The sequence below is a fragment of the Arachis stenosperma genome, chromosome 9 (assembly GCF_014773155.1).
Source record: "Arachis stenosperma cultivar V10309 chromosome 9, arast.V10309.gnm1.PFL2, whole genome shotgun sequence".
In the NCBI taxonomy this organism is placed as follows: Eukaryota; Viridiplantae; Streptophyta; class Magnoliopsida; order Fabales; family Fabaceae; genus Arachis; species Arachis stenosperma.
In genome coordinates, this window is record NC_080385.1 from 1,844,050 (window position 1) to 1,868,772 (window position 24,723).

The 24,723-nt window shown below is 27.9% G+C and overlaps 1 protein-coding gene and 1 long non-coding RNA gene across 2 annotated transcripts; one reads left to right on the plus strand and one right to left on the minus strand.

Annotated features, from left to right (window-relative positions):
• Positions 1–952: 952 nt before the first annotated feature.
• Positions 953–24,126, minus strand: LOC130947934 (cysteine protease RD19A-like). Its single transcript, XM_057876647.1, has 4 exons — positions 23,664–24,126; positions 21,199–21,314; positions 11,597–11,672; positions 953–3,377 (listed from the first exon to the last, which is right to left on the minus strand). The coding sequence occupies exons 1-3, from the start codon at positions 23,777–23,779 to the stop codon at positions 11,617–11,619; spliced, it is 288 nt and encodes a 95-aa protein (XP_057732630.1). The 5' UTR covers positions 23,780–24,126; the 3' UTR covers positions 953–3,377; positions 11,597–11,616.
• LOC130947935 (uncharacterized) lies at positions 8,061–10,924 on the plus strand. Its single transcript, XR_009072864.1, has 3 exons — positions 8,061–8,375; positions 8,600–8,756; positions 10,642–10,924. It is a non-coding gene; the product is annotated as an uncharacterized LOC130947935 (long non-coding RNA).
• Positions 24,127–24,723: the final 597 nt, after the last annotated feature.

Consider the following 24,723-nt stretch of genomic DNA (forward strand, 5'->3'; position numbering starts at 1 on the left):
TGTTTCTGAAGATTTGAAGGATCATTGATATCATTTATGAAGGTGGAAGTATTGGTCTAATGGGTATTGATGATGGCCAAGAGTGGGTTTAAAATTTTTCTTAAAATAGAAGTGGTATTGCAAATATAGTCTCAAAGACTCAAACCAATAATCAACTAACATCAAAATTTAAATTAAGAATTGTTACAATTCAAAACAAATATTAACCAGAAGTTTGATGATAATGAAGTGTTTAATTATTAACTATAAAAAAAATAAGGGTTTGATGGTAAGATATAAGTAATGTAATAATTAACAAGAAAGTAAATAAGCATGCAAGAAATCAAACTCAAAGCAATTTATCAAAGGAAAGGAAATTCAAGTGCTAAAAAATTTCTTGGCAAGAAATGGGAGTCAAGGTTATCTATCCTAATCATTGACTACAAACATATGATGATTATGAAGAGTTAATCCTATTTAGTCAATCCTAACATCGAGAATAAGTCAAATAGGCATAATTGATCTCAATCCACAAGTCCTAGTCTACTCACTAATTAGCTTAGTGAAAGACTAGAGTTAGTAGAAACCAAAATCAATTAACTACCCTAATATATCAATCAAGAATGGACATCAATGACTCAAGGTCACCAAAATCCTCAATTCCAAGCCAAGAATGGGAGAAAAACTATATTAAAACTAAGCCAAATATTTTATCAAACACTTGGTGTGTATGAATATAAAATCATATTAAATTGCTATAAAAATAAACGGAAATGTTCAGTAACTAAAGAAAATCAGCCAAAAACAGCCATAACTTGTCTTATTTAGCATTCATTAATTGTCGCGACAATTAATGAATGTTAAATAAGGCAAATTTTGGCTATTTTTTTTGTCTACCTAGTATTACCCAAAAATAAATTCTAAAGCTACCAAATGCAAGAAATGAATAACCAACAATTAAAGAGAGCAATAATAACATGAAAACATAAATTGCATTAAATGAAATAGAAATTTACAAGGGTTCATCAACATGAAAAGTAACCAAAATAAAAAATTAACAAGATAAACTAAGAAAATTGAGACAATCGAACAAAGAAAGGTAAAAGAAATTAGACGAAAATAAGAATTAAAAAGAGAAATTAAAGAGAAATTAAACTAATAACTCTAATTTCTAGAGAGAAGGGGGAGCTCCTCTCTCTCTAGAAGATGACCTACAACATGATACTAGGCTACCATAATTGCTCCTCCCCCTTCATCCTTCTTCACTTTGCCTTGAAATAGCTTCAAAAATAAGTTGGACTGGATTTTAGAGGCTTAGAATTCGCCCCCAGCGAATTGCAATTAATGAGCTCACGTGACAAAGGTCCCGCGTACGCATGGGTCACGCGTACGCGTCACCTGGCAAAATTCACCCTCACGCGTACGCGTGGATCACGCATACGCGTCGCCATGAGCTCACACTTGTGCATATGCATGCATTACTGTGCGCACGCACGGATGCTGAAACTTCCAAATTCCATTTCTTCATTATTTCTTCTCTTTTGCATGCTCTTTTCTCACTTCTTCAACCCATACTTGTCTTGAAAACCTAAAATCACTTAACAAACACATCAAGGCATCAAATGGGATTAAAGTGAATAAAAATTAGTAATTAAAAGATCTAAAAAGTATGTTTTTACTTTCAAGCACAATTTATGAAGAAATCATGAAACTATGCTATTTCAATAGATAAATGCAAGAAAAGTTGATGAAATCTACCCAAATAGAGCAAATAAATATCATGAAATGTGGATTTATCATATCCCCACACTTAAACAATAGCATGTCCTCATGCTATGTCAAAGAAAGATAAGAAGGGGAATTACATTTATTCAAAGTAAGGAAACTACCTATATACAATCTATCTAAATGAATGCAACTACTTAGTCAAAATAAATCAATTTCCAAGAAAGCATATATGAACATACGGGCTAAAGCAATCTTAACCAAGTCAAATCCATAATTGATTAGAGTTGTTGAAAAGAATTTACAAACTTGCTGGATAAGCAATAATAATAAGTGGAAACGTAGAATTTGAGCAATCGAACCCCTCACTGGATGTGTATATGCACTCTAATCGCTCAAGTGTTTAGGATTGATTCGCTCAATTCTCCTCTAATTATGCTTTTCAAGATTTGTTTTTCATCTAACAGTCAACAATCATTCAATGTATGCATACAAATATCATGAGGACTTTTCATGGTTGTAATGGGGTTAGGGTCAAGGTAAGAATGTATATGGTCAAGTGAGCTTAAAATTTGAATCTTTGACTAATTTAAGCTCTCTCACCTACCCATTATTTACTTAATCACATACTCATGCATTCACTTGTTATTATTACTTTATTTCGAAACATTTTGTCCCCCTTTTTATTACTTACTTTTTTTTCTCTCTTTTTTCTTTTTCTTTTCTTCTTTTTTTCCTACTTTTTTTTTTCAAACTAGAGTATATACAAAAGTATCAATACATATGGTTTAAACATTTAATGCATGAATATATATCCAATTCTCAAGATTTTCAACAAAAGTATAAAAATTCGCTTTTACCTCAACCAAAGTTCCCAACTTTCTCACACTTAGATGATAAACACTCTCACTAGCATAAGTTAATCAAAGATCCAAATAAAGGACATTTATTGTTTTTCGCTTTAAGACTAGTAATGCGCTAAAATTAAGAACAAAAGGGGATTAAAATAGGCTCAAAGTTGGTTAACAAATGAAGATAAAAGGGTAGGCTATTTGGGACAAGTGAGCTAAATAAAATTATGGCCTCAATCATACAAATGCATATATACATCAAACATTGGACATAAAGAATCAAACAAATCAAAGATTACAATCATAAAAAGAGAATAACACACACAAGAATAAAAATAGTGGTTAATATGATGTAACCACATAATTAGGCTCAAAACTCACATGCTTATGTATTCTTAGCTCAAAAACATGTTCCACAATATATTTCAAGCAAGTTTCAATGCAACAAATATCAACTCAAATCAATTAGGATATCAATGTCCTATTTAGAATATTTTTCTTGGAAAACTTCATTATTTTAACTAAACTTATTATATATGTGGAAAGAAATGCAATAAACTAAGAAAAATACAATTACAGCTCTAAAATATATACAGACTAAGAAAAAAATAAAATATGCAAGTGTTTGAGATTAGAATTTGTCACCTAAGATCGTCGATCGGTGACGATCTCCCTACACTTAAAAGTTTGCACCGTCCTCGGTGCATCCAAAGATGAGCAAGGGGGTATGGAGACTATTCGGATTGCCACCTTCAGCGGGTGGATCAACCGACTTCTACGTGTTCTTTCTCCCGCTTCCCTTTTTGCTTATGGTGACTCATCCATGAAAGATGGAAAATAAGATAGTAAGATGAGTAAATGCAAAAACAAGGAAGCATAGATTGTTGAAATGAGGTAAGAATCACTAAAATAAAGTGAGTGAATTAGTTTGTGACATGAAGAAAACAAGTGTGTGAATTTTAAGTTGTGCGCAGTTTAGAACACAGACTAGCATGAAAAGCTATGTCACAATTACACAAAGAAACATGCACTTCACTCATTCTAGTGTGCTTAAAATACTTTTAAAAAGGAAACTTGTAGGCTAAGATAAATAAATAAGTAATAAATGAGCATAAAAGTATTCAAACAAAAATCAAGAAATTGTGAAATGGATGATAGAGAAAAATTTGTTTGCAACACCTAAATGACATGAAGTGGAAAACATGGCAAGCATAGACCACAAAACTTAAAAAGCTCAAAAAATATCACTAGGTGGGCTTATGATCCAATTTCATAATTCCTTAATGTCAATGCATCAACTAGATGACTTAAATAAAAATCGATCATAGCAAGCATCACCTAATAACAAAAAAAAAAAAAAAATACATCAACTACATACAATTGCCAAATAACAAATAGTGAATTCAAATTACATGGTGGCTTGTTACAACATGTAATTTTAAAATTCAACAAAATTTATGAAGACAATGTCATAAGTACTTAGTATGTACAAATGTCCAACATTCAAAATTCAACCAAGTAGTCAAGTATAATCTAACCTATGCTAATAACTAACTTAATCTACTAAAATAGAAAATTAAACTAACTTACTAAACATTAACTAACTAACTAACTAAAGTGGGGTATGGTGGGTGGTGAATGATAGTGATGGATGATGATTGAAGAAGAGAAAGAAGAGAAGGGAAGAGAAAAGACGAGAAGAAATGGAGAGAAGAGAAGAAAAGAAGTAGGGTGGTGTGATAACAGAGTCGTGCATACGCACACTTGTCCATGCGTACGCACAAAAAATATAAAATTGGAGTTGTGCGCACGCATCAATATGTGCGAACGCTCCGAACAGAAGATGTGAATCGGTTTGTGTGTACGCACACATGTGTATGTCTGTACATAAAGAATTTTTTTAAAAAAATAAAACATCAAAATTTAATACCTAATTTAATATTTGTATATACACACAGGTCCGTACATACGCACAAGAGTTACTATTAATTATTATGTTATTTGAATATTACTAGGGAACTATGCACCTAAAGAAATTAAGGGTTTGCCTCACCTTCATTGATTTGTCCATGCCTAGAATGTGATATTTCATCTTTATTGATTTAATCCATGACTAACCTAATAAGGAACATAGTCATACTATAGCCATCCATTTTACAAGTTCAAAGTTCTAGTAAAACATATGTAGAAGACGTTTATATTATTATTATTATTATTATTATTATTATTATTATTATTATTATTATTATATTATTATTATTATTATTATTATTTAGTGAATATTTTATGAATTTAAAATGAGATTTATTTATTCTAACCAATTTATAATTTTATTTTTATTATTATATTATTGTTGATTTTTTAAAAATATTATTAAAACTTGTTATGTCATTGTTGGTTATTTAAAATTTGATGTCGAGATTTGTTATGTACATTTTTTAATTTATAAAACCATAAATTTAATCTTGTCTAAACCATTTAATATGAGATTGAATTGAATCAAATTGTCTATAAAAAAGTATTTAATTCAAATTGCACTGCAAGTAAAATTAGTGTTTAAATCAAATGAATTTTTGACACAAAACTGATCTAAATCGCATCGCAAATAACTCTAAATATAATATAATACTATTAGTTTACTCTAATTATGCTTTATTAGAACTGATATTGAACTTGTAAATAGATAATAAAAGGGTAAATCACACAAACAAACTAAATGGAGATCTATATTACACCAATGTCTTAAAATGAAATGAGTTACATGTATATCCTAAAATAACTCTATGTAAATCGAATCAACTAAATTCGATTTATGATTTTTCAATATAAATCGAACCAATTGGATTCGATTTACTATATGTGTTGTATGAATAATAAATCGAATATAGTTTATTCGATTTACTACTTCTGTAGTATATACATATAAATTGAATTAATTTAGCTGATTTGATTTAGTACTAATATAGATTGTATATTAACATTTACTACTTTTAAGTTAATTTATAGGATAAAACACAGATAAAATAAATGTAGTTTAATATTATACAATTATCCTAAATGAAGAATGGTACATGTATGTCCGAATTCAGATTCAATTATATGTAAATTGAATCTATCTAATTCGATTTACACTTATACTATGTAAATCGAATTAATTGGATTCGATTTATTACATGAAACAATAGTAAATCAAATTAACTTTATTTAATTTATTACTTTTGCAATATATACATATAAATCGAATTTCAAAAGTTCGATTTATACAGATTACTTATTGACATTACTACTTTTAAATTAATTATTTATTATCTATATCCTTGTAAATATTAAAAGAGGAGAGTATTAAGATTATACCTAAGATGGGCCTTTGCCCCTACTATCACCAAAAGAAAAAAAAAAAAAAAAAAAAAAAAACTAAGAAGCTCATCCTTTTAAATTTGAATGCTGTTAGTATGAGGGGATATGTGTTAAAGGGAGTTGAGCTTTTCTTATACCCATCTCGTGTAATATTGAACTGCATTTATTTTATCTATATGTTTTACCCAAAACTTATATGTATATTAGTTTATTTGCTTAAAAATTTTTGTTCATTTTTATTTCTTTTCATAAAAAAAAATAATTTGCAAATAACTCTAATATTATTGAATAATTCAAAATACATTTGAACATCTCTATTTTACAATTTAAATTGTTAAGAATCAGAATAGATGATTTATGATATAGAATACTTTTATGAATAAAATGTCTAATGTTTCAATACTAGCTACAATAAGATTGAACAGTTTATAGTGCATCTTGTTATGAAACAAGTTCACCATATATATATATTTTTTAAGCAGCCACTAAGGGGTGGCAAAACGAGTTCAAAATAATGGGTTGGACTCGATGATCTAACTTAGCTTATTAAACGTTATTTCATCTACTTGATTAACTAGTCATTGATCACTTGATTATCTGTTTTAGTATAAAGCCTCATAATTTTGTTTTAATAGTAGAGATAATAACAAAATTCTTATATTTACTCATTAAAATGCGTTTAGAATAAAAAGATATTCACACCCTTATAAAAAATATGTTTTATTTCCTTTTTAACTAATGTAGAATTTTATATATATTTATAATGAAATAATAAATAATTAAAAATGACACCTAAAATATTATAAGTACATCAATTTGGTTTAAGAAAAAGAAATATATATGTAAAGGTGTAAAGATTTTATAAAAAAGTTAAAAAGTATATTAAATTATAAAATAATTTTTTATTTTTATTTCTTTTTCCTTAAAATTCTAATTCGCAAACAACTCCAAAAAAAAAATAAAAAAAACCTTTAAGATGGTATAGATTAGACTAAAGTCTTCTTGGTTGAAATTATGTTTATTTTTTTTATTGTGAGTTTCTTATATAGCTTGTCCAAAAAGTTCTTTATATTTTTTAGTAATTATTAAATAATTTTAAAAAATATTTTGCATTTCTATTTTATAATTGAATTCTTTAGGAATTAAATTATTTGTTACGCAATTAATGCTTTTATGTATAAACAAAATGTTTAAAGTTTCATTGCTAGATGTGATAAGATTGAATAGTTGCATTTTTTTATGAAATAAGTGCACACAATAAATCTATAACGTCAAGAAACAAAACAATTTCATCATAACATAAATCTCACAGAAAAAATAAAACAATGTACAATTGACTAAACGCTTTGAACATGAAAAACTTGAACTTATATATATGTCAATCTATACTAATTACTTCAAATTTTTTATATATGTCAATTTATACTAATTATTTCAAATTTTTCTTATATATATATATATATATATATATATATATATATATATAAGTTCAAGTTTTTCGTATTTGAAGTAATTAGTATAGATTGACATATATATATAAGTTCAAGTTTTTCATTTTCAAGGCGTTTAGCCAATTTCACATTATTTCATTTTTTTTTGTGACAATTATATCATGATGAAATTGTTCTGTTTCTTCACGTTACAAATTTATTGTATGAACTTGTTTCATAAAAAAATGCAACTATTCAATCTTATCACATCTAGCAATAAAACTTTAAACATTTTGTTTATATATAAAAACATTAATTCCATAACAAATAATTTATTCTAATTCCTAAAGAATTAAATTATAAAATAGAAATGCAAAATATTTTTAAAATTATTTAACAATTACTAAAAAATATATTATATTATATTTAGGATTATTTGCGATGCGATTTAGATCAGTTTTGTGTCAAAAATTCATCTGATTTAAACATTAATTTTATTTGTAGTGCAATTTGGATTAAATACTTTTTTTATAGACAATCTGATTCAATTCAATCTAATATCAAGCGGTTTAGACAAGATTAAATTTGTGGTTTTATAAATTAAAAAAATATACATAACAAGTGTAAATCCCAGAAAATTAGCGAATAATTAGTCGATAAATTAATTTTTAATAAAAAATAAAAAACGTGAATATTATATTAAATTAGAATAGAACTCATTAAAATAATTTTGACATCAATTTTAAAAAATTTGGCTCTAAGATTAGACCGAACGAACCGTTCTGATTGAATCGGACCCAAAATGGACCCAAGGCCCAACTAGTCAGCCCAAGTAATTAAAGAAGGGGCACTCTTCTTCCCTTCACTCAGCAAACACGCTGAAGCAGCACCCATGGTGAAAGGGAAGAAGACATAAACCTAACACCACCTTCTATCTACCATAATTTCTTCATCCAAACTCCGATTGCCGCACCGTTTGCGGCCACACGTTTATCGCGTTGAGCTCTACAATTCTATTGGAATAATTTTTTTAGTAAGTTACTCTAATATTCCAGCCTCTCCTTCCCCTCAATTTTCAAAAATTATGTATGCCCAATTTGAGAATTTGTTAACTTTGATTCTCTAAATTCAAATTAGCTTGTCGAGCTTGTTGGTTTTGGCTCTCTTGGTCCGATGTACGGTGAAATGTCTTTCCTTGGCCAAATTCTTGGTTTTGAGTATGTGAATTCTGAATTTTGAATCATATATGTATAATAGGTGTGAACTAGGTGTGTGTATACAAGTTTTGGGATTGAATTGTGGATATTTGAAGGCTTGGTGAAGGATTGGTGTCAAGGTCTTGGTGGTTTTGTGAATTGTGAGACTGTATGTATGACTTAAGGGTTGCCTTGGACCAACACCGGAATCGGCTAAGGTATGGTTTAGGTTTCGCCATTTAATATGTAATGCTCTGGGAAAACTTAGGCTAGAGAACTATAGGATAAGTTAAAGTGGTTGAATATGTTGAATGATTAATCTTTATGATGTTGATTGATAACTTGATGTTAGGCATGTGTTGAGGAATATGGTCATGGTGAATTTATGATGTTTTCTTGGTGCTTGGTTGTAGTTGAGCAATTGACAATGTGGGTTAAATATGTACATATGTATGCTAGTATAATGATGATGTTAATGTTGATGGAGGTAAGAACTTAGTATGTGATTTGATGAAAAATGAAGTTTGAAGAGTTTGTGATTTGTTGAATAGGTGGTGGACTTGTATTGAGATGCTATGTATGTGTATTGGTGCTGATTAATTGGGATAAGAAGTAGGTATGGTGAGTTGAATTTTATAGAAAAGGAAGGTTTGAGGTTTTGAACGAAACTTAATTTTTATGAATTTTGGCAGTCCATAACTCGAACCTTAAATTTTGGATGACGATGATATTTGTTTCAAATTAGAGACAGTTTTATAAGCTTGAGAACGATATAAATTTTGCAGAAAATCAAATTCTGTAGGAGAAGTTATGGACACTGAAAATCTGATACGAAAAATTGAAAATTTTTAAAATGTAGCAGAACCAGAGTTTTTGGTGTGTGCCTACGCACACTGATGTGCGCACGCACCCAACAGTAGCAACAACTTCACTTGTGCGTACGCACACCTTTGTGCGCACACACACCTGGTGTTTTACAGAAAATGTGCGTACGCATGTCATGGTGCGCACGCACGCATCAGGATATGCTTTCTGCCGGTGGCACTTGCATAGGTGAGGCGCATGCACACCAAGTAGTTCCTGTTTGGTGTGCGCACGCACTCTATTTCTCCAGCACTCATGTTTTTATGATTCAAACATGGTTTCGATCCTCTAAACCTCTATTTTTATTCTTTTAGCCGTATATCTTATTAGTAAGCTTAGTAATTAGTTGAAACTAGGAAATTGAGGTAATTTGGGGATGAAGAAAAGGGTAAACGTATGAATTATAAGAGAATGATGTGAAAGTTAAATGAATACATGTTGTTATGGCTATAAAGAACGAATGTAAGGAAATGATGATGATAAATAATGAGATTTGGGGATGACTGGGTGTGGCCAAAATGGTCGATATGGCAAGTTGAGGACGAAAGTTCCCTCTCTTGTTGTGATGTAGATGTGGAAAAGATGGAAAGGCACTCTCCTTCATATTGTTTCCCCCCACATTCTTCTCTGGTTGCAAGGTGGAAAGGCACACTCCTTCGATGTGGAAAGGCACTCTCTTTCGTAAAACCTTCAGGAGAAGGTGGAAAGGCACTCCCCTTCGTTTATGATCCTCCTAGAGATGCGCAACCTAGAGACTAATGTCTGGGTTAGCTACCAGATGTGCGGGTTCTGATAAAGTAACCGACACGTGAGCTCACGACCAGTAGGATAGACATTCATCATGTGCATTTTGTTTATTTTGTCTACTATGCATCACTTGGGATTGCCTAACTGAATATATATCATGCTAACTGTTATATTTCCTATTTGCACTATCTGTTTTGTACTTGTGCATGAAATTGTTTGATTGTTTGTCTCTGCTAAATCAATGGTGATGGAGGAGCGGAAGAAAGGTGGACCGGTTTGGTGTTAATGTTAGGTTTAGAGTAAGTAAGTTTAGAACTCTTTAGATTACCTACCCCTATTTATGGCTTCTGCTTAGAGTTTAAGTTTTATAACTGTATGATGGCATTCTAGGATTGCCTCTAGCATTTCCAAGACCTTATATATTATATGCGTGGCACCTTTACCATACTAAGAACCTCTGGTTCTCACCCCATACTATGTTGTTGTTTTCAGATGCAGGTCGAGAGGCACCTCGCAAGGCGTCTGGATCCTTGAAGCGGAGTAGTCCATGGGTTCTTTTGATTATCAGTTTGTGTATATATATACTTAGCTTTCTCTCCAAGAAACTTGATTATTTTGTCCCTCATAGAGGTTAAAGGAGAGTTAAGGTTTTATTTATGTATTTTGGGTATTTTGGGATATTTGTATATGTATGTAAATATTCTTCCGCCAACCTTGGCTTCGTAGGCTGAGTCAGGGGCTAGTTATGCTGTATTCTTGGCTATTTATCCACTCTTTCGCTTATTCATATCTAAGATCTTTAGGTTTTTAGCTTGCAAAGTAATTCCGTTTTCTAAATGTTGTGCTTTTTATTTTGCGATTTTGCTTTACCCGTTTTTCAAGACTCCTAGTATATTATACTTTTTCACTATTATACGTATGTATTTTTTATCAGAGGTCCGTAACACCACACTACCTCTATTCTACGATTTAAGCGTAAAGTTCTGTGTAGTAGGGTGTTACAACAAATCTCGATATCAAATTTTAAATAACCAACCATGACATAACAAGTTTTAATAATATTTTAAAAAATCAACAATAACATAATAATAAAAACAAAATTATAGATTGGTTAAAATAAATAAATCTCATTTTAAATTTATAAAATATTTACTAAATAATAATAATAATATAAACGTTTTCTACATATGCTTTACTAGAACTTTGAACTTGTAAGATGGATGACTATAGTGTGACTATATTCCTTATTAGGTTAATCATGAATTAAATCAATAAAGATGAAATATCTACATTCTAAACATGGAATAATCAATAAAGATGAGGCAAACTCTTGATTTCTTCAAGTGCATGGTTCCCTAGTGATATTCAAATAACTTAATAATTAATAATAACTCAAGCCATTAGCCTATATCAATATTTGCACATAAAAGTAAGATGAATCCATGTACCTTTCAGCTTTGTCTTTACTCACTCCAGTTCAGCTTCATTCCTTGCAGAGATGATTAGCTTGGCCAAAACCTCACCTACATACACACCATCAATAAATAAAACCAATAAAAAAAAAAGAATGAGGCAATTATAAAATAGTACCTTAAACAACTGCACGAGATAAAAATAAATAAAAATAATAATAAAATAAAATTATGACAAAATTTATATATTTTATTAGGCTAAATTTTTAAAATTAATGTGAGACTTTTTTATTGTTATCGTAAACTAATTTAAAATAATAGTTTACTACTCATGTGGCACCTCATGACGTACACTTCATCATCTATTTTTTTTTTCTCTTCTGCTTAAACGCCACTCTCTGTATTCAAAGACTTGAAAATGATGATCTTAACATGCCCAGCTTCTTCAATATATTATTTTTATTATATTATTTATTTATCTATTTATTTATTTTAAATTAATAATAACAAATAGAAAGATAATTTTGTCCAAAAATAAAAAAATATGGTTCTAAGACTGAACTTAATGTTAAGAATGGTTTTAATTTTTATGCCAAACCATACGAACTAAAATAATAATAATAATAATAATATAGTATATATTAATGTTCAAATAAATTTGAAAAAAATTTTTACTTACCCTTGCTTCTATATATATGTATAAAATTTGCAGGTTGTGGGGGTGCACAACATAATTGAACAACTTACTTTATCAAGTTATCAGGGTTTTGCATGTGTGTTTTATTTAGACAATAATTAATAATTACAATAATAATGTGACATGGATTCATCAGGTTGTTATTTTAAAATTATTTTGTCAATTATAAAACTCTTTTATTATTATTATTTTTATGTTTTTCATCCGTTGAATCTGTAATGTATTATGATAAAAATATATTATTTGAATTGTGAAATATATATTTAAAGTTGTTTTTATTATTTAACGATTTATTTGAATAACTACTAAAATAGTAATACATGCATGCCCTCTTATTTTCTTATTTCTTACTTGTAACAATAATAATAAATTATTAATTCAATTTTGTTACATCTACACTTTTATAATAAATACTATTGAAGAAAATCTCATGTCCTAAGTTGTTTAAGCTGTGATGTTGATGGTTTGAAAAGAGATTAAGAAAGGGAGAAAAATAAATTATTCTCATCGTTGAAAAGAATGAAAAATCTCCTTAAAAATATCTATTAAGTTATTACACTTTATATACTACATACTCTTTATGTATTTTCACTAAAAAAATTATAACAAATAAACTTACATTTATTATTGATAAAAAAATAATTTAAATAACAATTATTTTAAAATTAATATTTTTTCTTAACAATTAAATATATATTTTCTTTGTTTTTAATTAAAAATAATATAAATACATAATTAATTAATAATAATTATATTTTTATGCAAATATCGTCAATGGTATTTAGTATATAAATAATATATTTCATAATAATTAATTAATTATTAAGACTTAGCTATTATAAATTCAAAAGTCTCCTTATATTACTGTTTATTAAAGGTGAGTCGTCTTTTTACTTTGCACGATTTACATCATCTAGTGACTAATAATAAGGTTAATAGAGACACGACTTAGAAATGAAAAGAATATTTGTTTTGAAAAATATATATATTTTTTGTATGCGAAATAATGATATGCTTTGTTTATTAATTGTTACATGTGAATGCATAGTAATAGAATATTTGATCTATGTGTAAACTTCATTTTCACTCTCATTTTAATTTTTTCTCTTTAATATGTAAATTTTTGACACAGTTACACTATTTGATAATTTTTATACATAATGATGATAAGTTTTATCAATTTAATTATCAAATTGAGATATTTTACTATAAAATTTGAAAATTACTTAACATCTCATCACACTACTTTATTATTTCAATGTATAATTTAGTGTTCAAAGTACAATTAAAAGATTCATTTATTAATCTTCAATTTTAAAAGAAAATGATAAATTTAATTATCAAAATTAATTAATATAATGTGATTTTGTGATATTGATGTTATTTTTAATTACTTTCTATTTAGCATACATGCATGTATCTTATTAATTTTAATTATGTACAATTGATATGATGTATATCCACAATTCTATGTTATAAAATTTGCTTTTATGATTCTGTTCCAAAAAAAAATTACTTTATGGATAAAGCTAAGAAAAGATGTTATTGTGCGATTAATAAAACAATACAAAATATATAAATAAAACAACTATAATATTTTTGTTCTCCACATATCTCTCAGGAAGGAACTAAGGAAAAAAAATATAAAAATTAAAAACTAAACGAATTAAAATAACTACTGATAAGCATAAAAAAATTGTGGAATTTTCATTAACTTTTTCAAAGTATAAAAATAAAAGACAACTCGTTTATCCTTATTTTAAATAATTATTTTTTATAATAAAATAATAAATATTAAACTCTTAAACATAACAATTAATTACTAAGACATAGTTATTGCGAAGTCATCAATTACTTTCTGTCAATTGATTAAACGTCTACAATTGCTAAAACATAATTATTGTTCTTCTTTTTTTTTTATTGATAGTGAGCCAACAAGTTAATAATCATATTTAGCATTAACTTTTTTTTATATACAATTTTAAATTCATCAATAAGAGGGAAATGATATCCCAAATCAAATCTTTTTAAGAAATTTTTAGTTAAACATTTTAGTCTTTAATAAATTTTAGTCATTAAATTAATTCTCAAATTTTTAATAATTAAAATTTTTTAAAATTTATATTAAATTCATTGGTACTAATTTGAAATATTACTCATAAAAAGAGCATATCACAAGAACTAACAATGTCACGTTTAAGTCATTTTTATCTGTATTTTTATTTTTTATAAATTTATTTATACATTGTATAACATGACTCTACAATATAATCATTATTGTGTAATATTTTGTCATTTTTAAGAATTTTTTTTTATATTTTTATATAAAACTTTTGTTATGGATTTCAGAAGATAAATAGACATTTTTTATTTTATAAGACTATAATATTATTAATTTTGGCTAATATTAGATTTAATGCCATCAACAAAAATGTTAAAAAATTTGTTTTAGAAAGCGTAATATAGCAAGTGTTATCCAATATTAAATTATTAATTTACATTTTGAGTAGTTATTTAAATACTAATTTAATTTATGTATTTTTTAATTTTATTTTATTTATTTAACGGGTTAAGTTTGTGGTTTTACGTTTTTCTTAATCTAAATATAAAATATATAAATAACTCTACTAAATAAATTATTTTAGCAAGCAATTTTGTATGAATAAAAAAATCACTTTTTATTTTAATCACGAATAATCATATTAATAAAAAAAATTTACTAAATTTTTATATTAGTTGTTAAAGGTCTAATACAATTCTCTTTTTTTTATCTGAATTTGGGATCGATTATGTATTGCAGATGTAACATAGACGGAGTTAAAAAAATTAAATGAATATAAATCTAAAAGAAAATATAAGAAATTAACTTTTAAATAATTAATATTAGTTCATTTTTATTTTTGAAGAATTTAAAATTAAAATTTATATTAAAACAAGTTTATGTTTTAAACTCAGTCCAAAATGATGGGTAAATATTACTCTTTGGGAGACCTGCATGCATTATGGCCTTTGCGTGGTACATACGACTCTTTTTATATGTGAACACCGACACAAAATTGTTAAATGTTCTCCACGTAAATTATAATTTTTACCCTAGTATATAAAATAGGAAGTATTTCAAGTGCACCGAGAGTATCGGTGTACCAGTTGTTTTAACCGTTAATCTGAATTATAAAAAATATATATAATATATATTAATTAAAATCAACGGTTAAAATAATTGGTGTACCGGTGCTTCCTGGTGCACTTAAAATGTTTCCTATAAAATAATAAGTTACTAATAAATATTTATAACAAAGTCACTTTAGTATACGTGACATAAATTAATAGGAGAGAATAAATCTTTTATTTTACTTTCAGCACACAAAATCATGACCCCACCAAAGCACCAGCACATGACCCAAAGAAAAGAAAGAGTGTGAACACTAACATGATAATATTATTCTACATTACACTTGTTTCATGAACTTATAAATTCTTTGTCATGGGTACTAATAACTTTTCATCAATAAGACCATCATCACCAAAACTCTAAAACAAAACAACATAATATCTAATATCTTATTGTGCAATTATTATGGTCGATTCCTTTTCTTGTCAATACTACATTTAAATCCTTTTATTTTGTTTATTACTGTGTACAACCATGTGTAATTCCAAAATTTGTTAGTGTGATGAGAAAGATAAGAACACTTTATTTAAATTTAAGCGTGGAATCACATATCTCTTTGGCATATTCTTTTTTATGGTCTATTAAAAAAAATTTGTTGTCAATAGAAGGGAGTTCACTGTGATAACATCACGGTAAAAATAAAAAAACTGAATCTCTATTATCCAAAAATTTATCCTATTTATGATAATGATCTTGACAAGTTCGCATAACTCAATCTGTCTTCTTTATTTGATCTTCCATTTCTAAGTTAGTTGAATTTGGACAACAATAACTTCAACAACATCCAATATTATAGTCAGCGTGAAAACTCTTCCAACAACATTCACTATATTGATTTGTCAAATAATGACAATCTTAAAGCTGATAAAATATTCCATTGAAGTTTTATTTTTTTTCTTTGCAGTATTTTGACCTTAGTGGCATTAGTCTTTAAAAGGAAACTAATTCATTTTCAGAGTTATATTCAAAGCATTGTGGACTTCGAAATATCTATTCATCCCTTCAATATGTCAATCTTATTGCACTTAAAGTCTTGAGTTACAAAGTCGGATTTAATCTTAGTTTTGGTATCTCAACTATTCTCTTATCCAAAAATTTGATGCAAGGCCAACTTCCTGAAATACTTTCATATTTTTAAGGCCTTAAATCCTTGTATTTGGATGAAAATAATCCCAATAGATCCATTCTAATTTAGATGGGTCAACTTGAAGAACTACAATATCTAGTTCTTTTTAGAAATTCATTTTCAGGTCTTTTTTTTTTTACAAGTTTAAAAAATTTGTCATCTTTGACTATGTTATATTTTGAATTAAATTTTTTTACAGGAAACATTTCTGAAAAAAATTTCACTCCTTCTCAAAACTTAAAACATTTAAGTTTAGGCTCACAATCATTGATCTTTGACTTTGATCCTTAATAGATCTCTCATTTTCAACTTCAAGATTTGATGTTAGATGCTATGAGTTCCAAATTTTTTTGTGTGGATATATACACAAAATTCTCTGCCACTTCTTACTATTATGAACTCAAGAATTTCATTGGGACCAATTGAAAAGTTCTTGAAGTTTGTTTCTGATCAAATTCAACATCTTTTTTTATAACAATTCAATCAATGACAGTATTTTGAATATGCGGCTTAATTCCAAAGTATTATTACTAGATGGCAATAATTTAATAAGTAATATGTCATGAATATCACCAAATATCACTCTTTTAAATTTATCTAACAACTTTTTGTCTGGATCCATGCATTTTTCATTTCTTATGTCACAAAATAGAAAAAATAATTTGAAATATTTGGATCTCTCTCGTAATCTTTTACCAGGAGAGGTTTCAGATTGTTGGATGCATTAAAAATCATTACAATATATTAACTTGAAAGACAATAATTTTAGAGGTCAAATTCTCCACTCAATAAGTACTTTATTCAACCTAATTTTATTTAATTTATTTAATAATAGATTTTCTAAAAAAGTGCCTCTCATGGAGAAATTGTGAAAAGCTTCTTATTCTTAATCTAGGTGAAAATAAATTTTCATGAGTTATATTAAATTGGGTAAGACAAAGTATAATTGTGCTCCAATTACAATCCAACCTATTTAGTGGTAATATTTTCACTACAATATACAAGCTTCATTTTTTTAAGATATTGGATATTTCAAATAACAAATTATTCGGACCAATACTAAGATATTGTAGCAACATGACAAGTATGATCTCCAAAAATGAATCATTTGATTCATTTGGTGTTACTATTCCTATTATTTTTACTTTATTTTTCTCTTTACTTGTAATTTACTATGCTCATTAAGGGTATTAAATTAGATTATACACATTCAATGCGTACCATTGATTTTTCAAGTAACATTCTATCTGGATCGATACCAATAAAATTGCTTATATTCAGTAGATTACCGTCTTTGGATTTATCCCACAATTAATTTATGAAAATGATTGCACAAGATATTGACAACTTGGTATTAGTAAAATCTCTTGATCTCTCAAGCAACTTTTTTCGGAATAAATTTCTCGGGCCATGTCTAGTTTGTCTTTTCTCAAAGACCTGAATCTCTCTTATAATAGTTTTGAGAGCAAAATTCCATCAAGAACTCAACTTTAAGAGTTTTAAAATTTTAGCTAATGAAAAATCCAAACCTATGTGAATCTCCACTTACAAGGATATGCTCACACGATGAGGAACTACCAAATAAAAAACAGATGAGAGAAGATGATGACAATGATGATGACAACTTTGAATTTTATTCATGGTTCTAAATGAGATCAAAATTTGAATTTGCCACAAGTTTGTGACATCCAAATCCTAATTCTACAAAGAACCATAAATAAAATTCAAAGTTATCATTATCATTCTCATCATCTTCTCTTAGCTGCTTTTTATTTGGTAATTTCTCATTGTATTAACATATCCTTGTGAGTGAAAATTCATATAGGTTTAAATTTTTTATATAACAAAATTTTTAAAACCCTTTAAGGTTAGTTCCTTATTGAATTTGACTATTTGAGCCTCAAAATGATTACAAAAGAGATTCAGGTCTTCCAGAAAAAATAAACTAGACATGACGTGAAAAATTTGTCCTAAAAATAAGTTGTTTGAGAGATCAACAAATTTCAATAATACCAAATTGTTAATATCTTGTAGAATCATTTTCATCAATTGATTGTGAGATAAATTTAAAGACTGCAATCCACTAAGCATAAACAATTTTATTAGTATCGATTTAGATAAATTGTTACTTAAAAAATTAAAGATACGCATTGAATGTGTATAATCTAATTTAATATCCTTAATGAGCATAGTAAAATTATAAGTGAAGAGAAAAATAAAGTAACTTTTGTGAAAAATCATAGGAATAATTACCCCAAATAATGAATTAAATTATTCATTTTTAGAAATCATGCTTGTCATGTTGCGACAACATCTTGGTATTGATCCTGATAATTTGTTATTTGAAAAATCCAATATCTTGAGAAAATGAAGCTTGCATATTACAGTGGAGATATTACCACTAAATAAGTTAGATCGTAATTTGAGCGTGATTATACTTTGCCCCACCTAATTTGATATAGCTCCTAAAAACTTATTTTCACCTAGAATAAGAACACGGAATTTTTTACAATTTCTCAATGAAAGAGACACCTCTCCAAATAATCTATTATTGAATAAAATAAATAAAATTAGGTTAGACAAAATACATATTGAGTGGAGAATTTAGCTTCTAAAATTATTGTCTTCCAAGTTAATATGCTGTAATAATTTTTAATGTATCTAACAATTTGGAACCTTCCCTAATAAAAAGATTACCAGAGATCCAAATATTTCAAATTATTATTTTTTATTTTGTGACATAAAAAATGAGAAATGGATCCAGACAAAGAACTGTTAGATAAATCTAAAAGAGTGACATTTGGTGATATTCGAGACACATTACCTCTCAAATTTATCCAACAATAATACTTTGAAATTAAGCAACACATTCAAAATTCTGCCATTGATTGAATTATTATGCAAAAAAAGATGTTAAATTTGATTAGAATTAATAAACTTTTTCTACTTTTCAATTGATTCCAATGAAATTCTTAAGTTCATAATGGTTAAAAGTAGCATAGAGTTTTGTGTATATATCTACAAAAAAAGTTTGGAGCTCACAATATCTAACATCAGAGTTTGAAATTGAAAAAGAGAGATTCATCAAGGATCAAAATCAAAGATCAATAATTGTGAACCTAAAACTAAATCTTCTAGGTTTGAAAAGGAGCGAAATTTTTTTTAGAAATATTTCCTATAAAAAAAATTTGATTCAAGATATAACATAATCAAAGGTGACAGATTTTTCTAACTTATAAGAAAAGAACTTGAAAAATGAAATTTTAAAAAGAACTAGATCTTATAGTTTTCAAGTTGACTCACCTAAATTGAAATGGATCCATTGAGATCATTCTCATCCAAATATAAGGATTTAAAGCTTTGAAAGTATTGAAGTGTTTGAGGTTGGCCTTGCATAGAATTTTTGGAGAAGAGAATAGTTAAGATACTAAAATTAAAATTAAATCCAATTTGATAACTTAAGACTTTAAGTGCAATAAAATTAGTATATTGAAAAGATAGATAGATGTCTCAAAGTCCACAATACTTTAAATATAACTCTCAAAGTGTGAATCAATTTTCTTTTGAAGATTAATGTCACTAAAATCGAGATACTGTAAAGAAGAAAGATTAAAAATCTAATGGAATATATTATCCTCTTTCAGATTGTCATTATTTGACAAATCAAGATGGTGGATATTGTTAAAAGAGTTTTTACGCTGATTATGATATTGAGTGATGTTAAAGTTATTGTTGTCCAAATTTAAATAACTTAAAAATTGAAGATCAAACAAAAAAAAAATATTAAATTTATCTATTAGATAATGCGATTTGTCCAGGGGCGAAGCTAGGTGGTGGGAAAGGGGGGCGATGGCCCCCCTAATTTTAATTTTTTACATGTAAATTATATGTAAATTTTAGTTTAGCCCCCCTTAAAATTTTATTTTAGTCTTAGTTTATTGGATAAATATTTTTGTCCCCTCTCTAATATTTTATCTAGCTCCGCCCTGGATTTGTCAATATTATTATGATAAATGGGATAAATTTCATGGTAGTGTTTACACTTTTTCTTTTCTTTGGGTCATGTGTTATACTTTAGTGGAATCATAATTTTGTGTGCTAAAAGTAAAATAAAAGATTTATTTTCTCCCATTAATTTATGCCACGTACACTAAAGTGTCTTTGTTATAAATATTTGTTAATAATTTATTATTTAATTAATATACTAGAGTAAGATTATAATGTACGTGGAGAACACTAACTAATTTTGTATCGGCGTTTACATACAAAAGGAGTAGTGTATACCATGTAAAGGCCATAACACATGTAAGTCTTCCAACAAGTAATATTTATTCATTATTTTAGACTAAATTTAAGACATAACTAACTTTTTTTAATATAAATTTTAATTCTAAATTCTTCAAAAAAAATTAATATTAATTATTTAAAAGTTGATTCTTTATATTTTTTTTAGGTTTATATTCATTTTTATATTCATAATATTATATAAAATTAATCTATTGTATTACTATTTATGAAAGAAAATATTTTTACACTTTATGATATGAAGAATACATTTATATACACTTCAAATAAACTTTATGAATAAACTAAAAAATTCAGATAAAATTTTAATAATAACAATAACAATAATAATACGTACCTGGTTCTTGACTGGATCCAAGGTGATGCCTCTTGAACTCTTCCGGCGTCAGATCGGAGAACTTCCTGACACCGTGCTGCGCCGATGGATCCAGCTTCGCCCTCCTCAGGTTCGCCCTACATCACACCGATCAAACAAAGTCAGTTACAGTTACAACTCTCAACTAACAATATCAAAAACTAGGAAAATAGCTCCTCCTCCTCCTCCTTTTGTTTGATCTCGGAGATGGCGCAAGAGCGGTTATGCCGCCGCCGTTTCCTCAGCAAAGATGAAGCGTCTTGGGACATTGTAATTCTTGGCAATCGGCCTCGAGCCTTCGAGGAAACTATTGCCGGAGAAGTTGAAGTGTCTGAGGTTCCGAAACGAGCGAATAGAAACCGGGACACGACCAATAAAGTGGTTGTCGGCGACGTTTAGCTTTTCCAGGTTCGGAAAATACTTGAGGAAGTTGAGGTTGCCGGAGAGTTTGTTGGAGGAGACATCGAGGAGTCGGAGCCTTGCAAGCGAAGAAAGGTGAGGCGGGACTTCGCCGGATAAGCCGTTGCCACGGAGGTCGAGGATTTCGAGCTTGAGGTTGACTATGGAGTTTGGGATGCGGTCAACGAAGTGGTAGTTATCAGATAAAGAGAGTTCTTTAAGCTCAGTGAGGTGTCCAATGGCGGAAGAGAGGGTTCCATTGAGAATCTTGGAGGACGTAGGTGGCTGTGGCGGTGTCGCAGAACACACCATCGATGGTGCATGGGTGGAAGCCTTGACCGCATTGACTAAAAGTGCATTGAGACCAAGGTCTCTTTGGAGAGTTCTAAAGGTGTTGAGATCTGAAGGGTGGAGATCAAGCTTGGCTTTGATGATTGAAGAGAAAGAAGAAGATAGGATTTTATGAAGCCATTGAAGAAGAAAAAGAAGAGAATGGTGTTTTTTGAATTTTTTTTATGTGTTTGTTTACTGGTTGTTTGATGTTTATAAACATTATAAGGTGCTAAAAGCGAGTGGAATTTTTTTGCTGATGGGTCCCTCTTTGGACTGAAATTTCCACCAGCACTCCGGGGAGTTTACCCATTCAAAGTTTTTTTATTTTATTTTGGAGTAATTAGCAAGTTGATCTTCAACAAATTTTCGATCACATTTATTGGTTTTTTAATGAATTTTTGTTTTTATTTTTTATTTTTGAAAATTAATTTTGTTAGACAAATTAATTTTTTTATAATTTTAAAAGAGAATTAATATGTGTAATATTTTTTAGATTCTAATTATTCAATAATAAAATTTATTAGAGATTAATTTGTCTAATATTTACAAAAACGAACCTATGCATATAGTAGTGGGGCAAGTGCCCCGAGTCTTCCATTTAAATTTAAAAATTTATTTAGACTGGTTATTAATATTTTCATAAGTCGTTGTAGTTTGTTGTTGTGTAAGCACTGAGTTCTTTTCTTTTTTCTGGGATTGAGAGTCTGTAATCACCGATCGAAAAAAAAGTGTTATCATAGAAGAAAAAATGTCTAATTTCTATACATTCTATTTTAAGAAAAAATATTTTTTAAAAAAAAATACATAATAATAAGACTTGATTAGATATTAGTATGAATGAAGTTGTGGCCGTTATGAAAAACTACCACAAAATAAACTCATGACACTTCAAAATTTATTATTTTTTTTAAATAACTAAAATATTTTTTGAGTGATTTAAACCGCGACAAATAAAAAAAAAAGCACAAATAAAAAAAATTACATTCGTCAATAATAAAGTTAAAGTGAAACTTAATTTGGCTGCATTTATATAGCATAATGTTATTAATTTCATAAAAAAAAAACCTTTTTTATTAATAACAAAAAAGGGTGTAAATTACACAATGACTTGACTCATTCCTTATGAAGTCTAACACGGCAAAGACCCTCCAAATAGTTTATATATTTATATATATATATATAGTAAATAACACTAGAAGTGTTTATAAACATCATATATTCTTATAATAATTTCATTGTTATGTTTTATAAAAATAAAAAATATAAAAAATCACACAACTTAAATTTTATAAAAAAAAATAGTGTATAAGTTTAGGATTATACTACGTGTATATTAAAATTAACTATTAAAACTAATCATCAATATAAAATATATATTGAAATGTAAATATATATTAAAAATAAATTAAATTATACATATATTTATATACAAATATATTAATGACTGATTTTAGTATATAAATAATATTTTTAATATGTTTATATACTTTCATATTCTGTGTTTGTTCTTATTACTTACAATGAAACTTCCTTACCCCTTTTTATAAGCATATAAAGTCTTTTGGATAGTAAAAGCATAACGTTTTTAATGGTTTTGGGTCAAGTCAACCCACGAAGTCAACAAGTCAAGTCGAAACAGGTTTACACACATGATTTGCAGCATGTAATAATGCATATATAAAATAGAGAAGTAGTATAAAAAGTTAATTAAAAACCTTTGGATGGTACAACAGCTGCCCCTCCCCGCATTATGTAAATTGATTGAGGAGAGTTTGGGCTTAAACAAAGAAAATAATCCATCACCATCCACCAGTGTTTGAATAACGGGCATGTTAGAAATAAGAGACTAAACTAGAGAAATGATTTGTGTATTATTGACTGTATTCAAATTGTCTATTCAAGTTATCTAGAATGATACAATATGAAATGATATTTATAGGTACTAAGAGAATCGTAATAATAAGGACGTAATCTCTTATAACAAATATTCAGATGTATTAAATAATACTAATTGATCCTAATTAATCCTAATAATATTCTAACAGGGCAAATAAGAGATGAAACAGTAAAGAAGAATGAGTGGAAGAGGAGGAGAAAGAAGATTGAAGAGGCATGAGAAGAAAGAAGGATAATAAAAGGTTGTATGAATGTTGGGAGTGTTGAGTCTCAGAAAACCAAAACAAAGTAATCTATTTATAAACAAGAGTTAGTGATTGGATTGGATGATTAGTGGCTTCTCATTTGTCACATTGGTCAAACTTGATGGCTTTGTAAAATCAGCAAGAGTTGCCACCGAAAGAAACAAAATTTGGCACTCTATAAAGTTGGTGCTATAGTGCAAATTTTTCACTTTAATCTTGTTCCCTTTTTCCCTCTCTATGCACTAGTTCATTCTAAGTCTGTTCTAAGCTTTCACCAAAATTATTATTGAAGAAGAAAAAGAAGAGCATATAGGAATAGGAGTGGGGTTAGAGCTTATACTTAACTGGATTATAATGCATTAGATATTGCTTCGTAAAATGGTGGCTTGTTGTAAAACCAGAGATACATGAACATGAGCAGAATACAACACCATCACCATGCCTAAATATATCAAGAAAAAAAAAATGCTAACGATGAGTAAATATTATTTGTTAGCTAGATTCATTCATTATTATTCATGGCACTCTTCTATCTATAACATACAACAATAATATCTTTATCTCTTTTTAATACTTTATTACTATATATATATATAGATAATATAATAATTAATTTTAATGTATATATAATATT

What these genes read in the sequence shown, in the direction of transcription:
- LOC130947934 (XM_057876647.1), bottom strand. Translation starts at nt 23,779, where the DNA reads ATGCCCGTTATTCAAACACTGGTGGATGGTGATGGATTATTTTCTTTG. An exon ending in AGCTGTTGTACCATCCAAAG is followed by an intron (nt 21,315 to 23,663) that starts GTTTTTAATTAA and finishes GGTGTGATGTAG; the next exon opens with GGCGAACCTGAGGAGGGCGA. An exon ending in TGGATCCAGTCAAGAACCAG is followed by an intron (nt 11,673 to 21,198) that starts GTACGTATTATT and finishes GTGTGTATGTAG; the next exon opens with GTGAGGTTTTGGCCAAGCTA.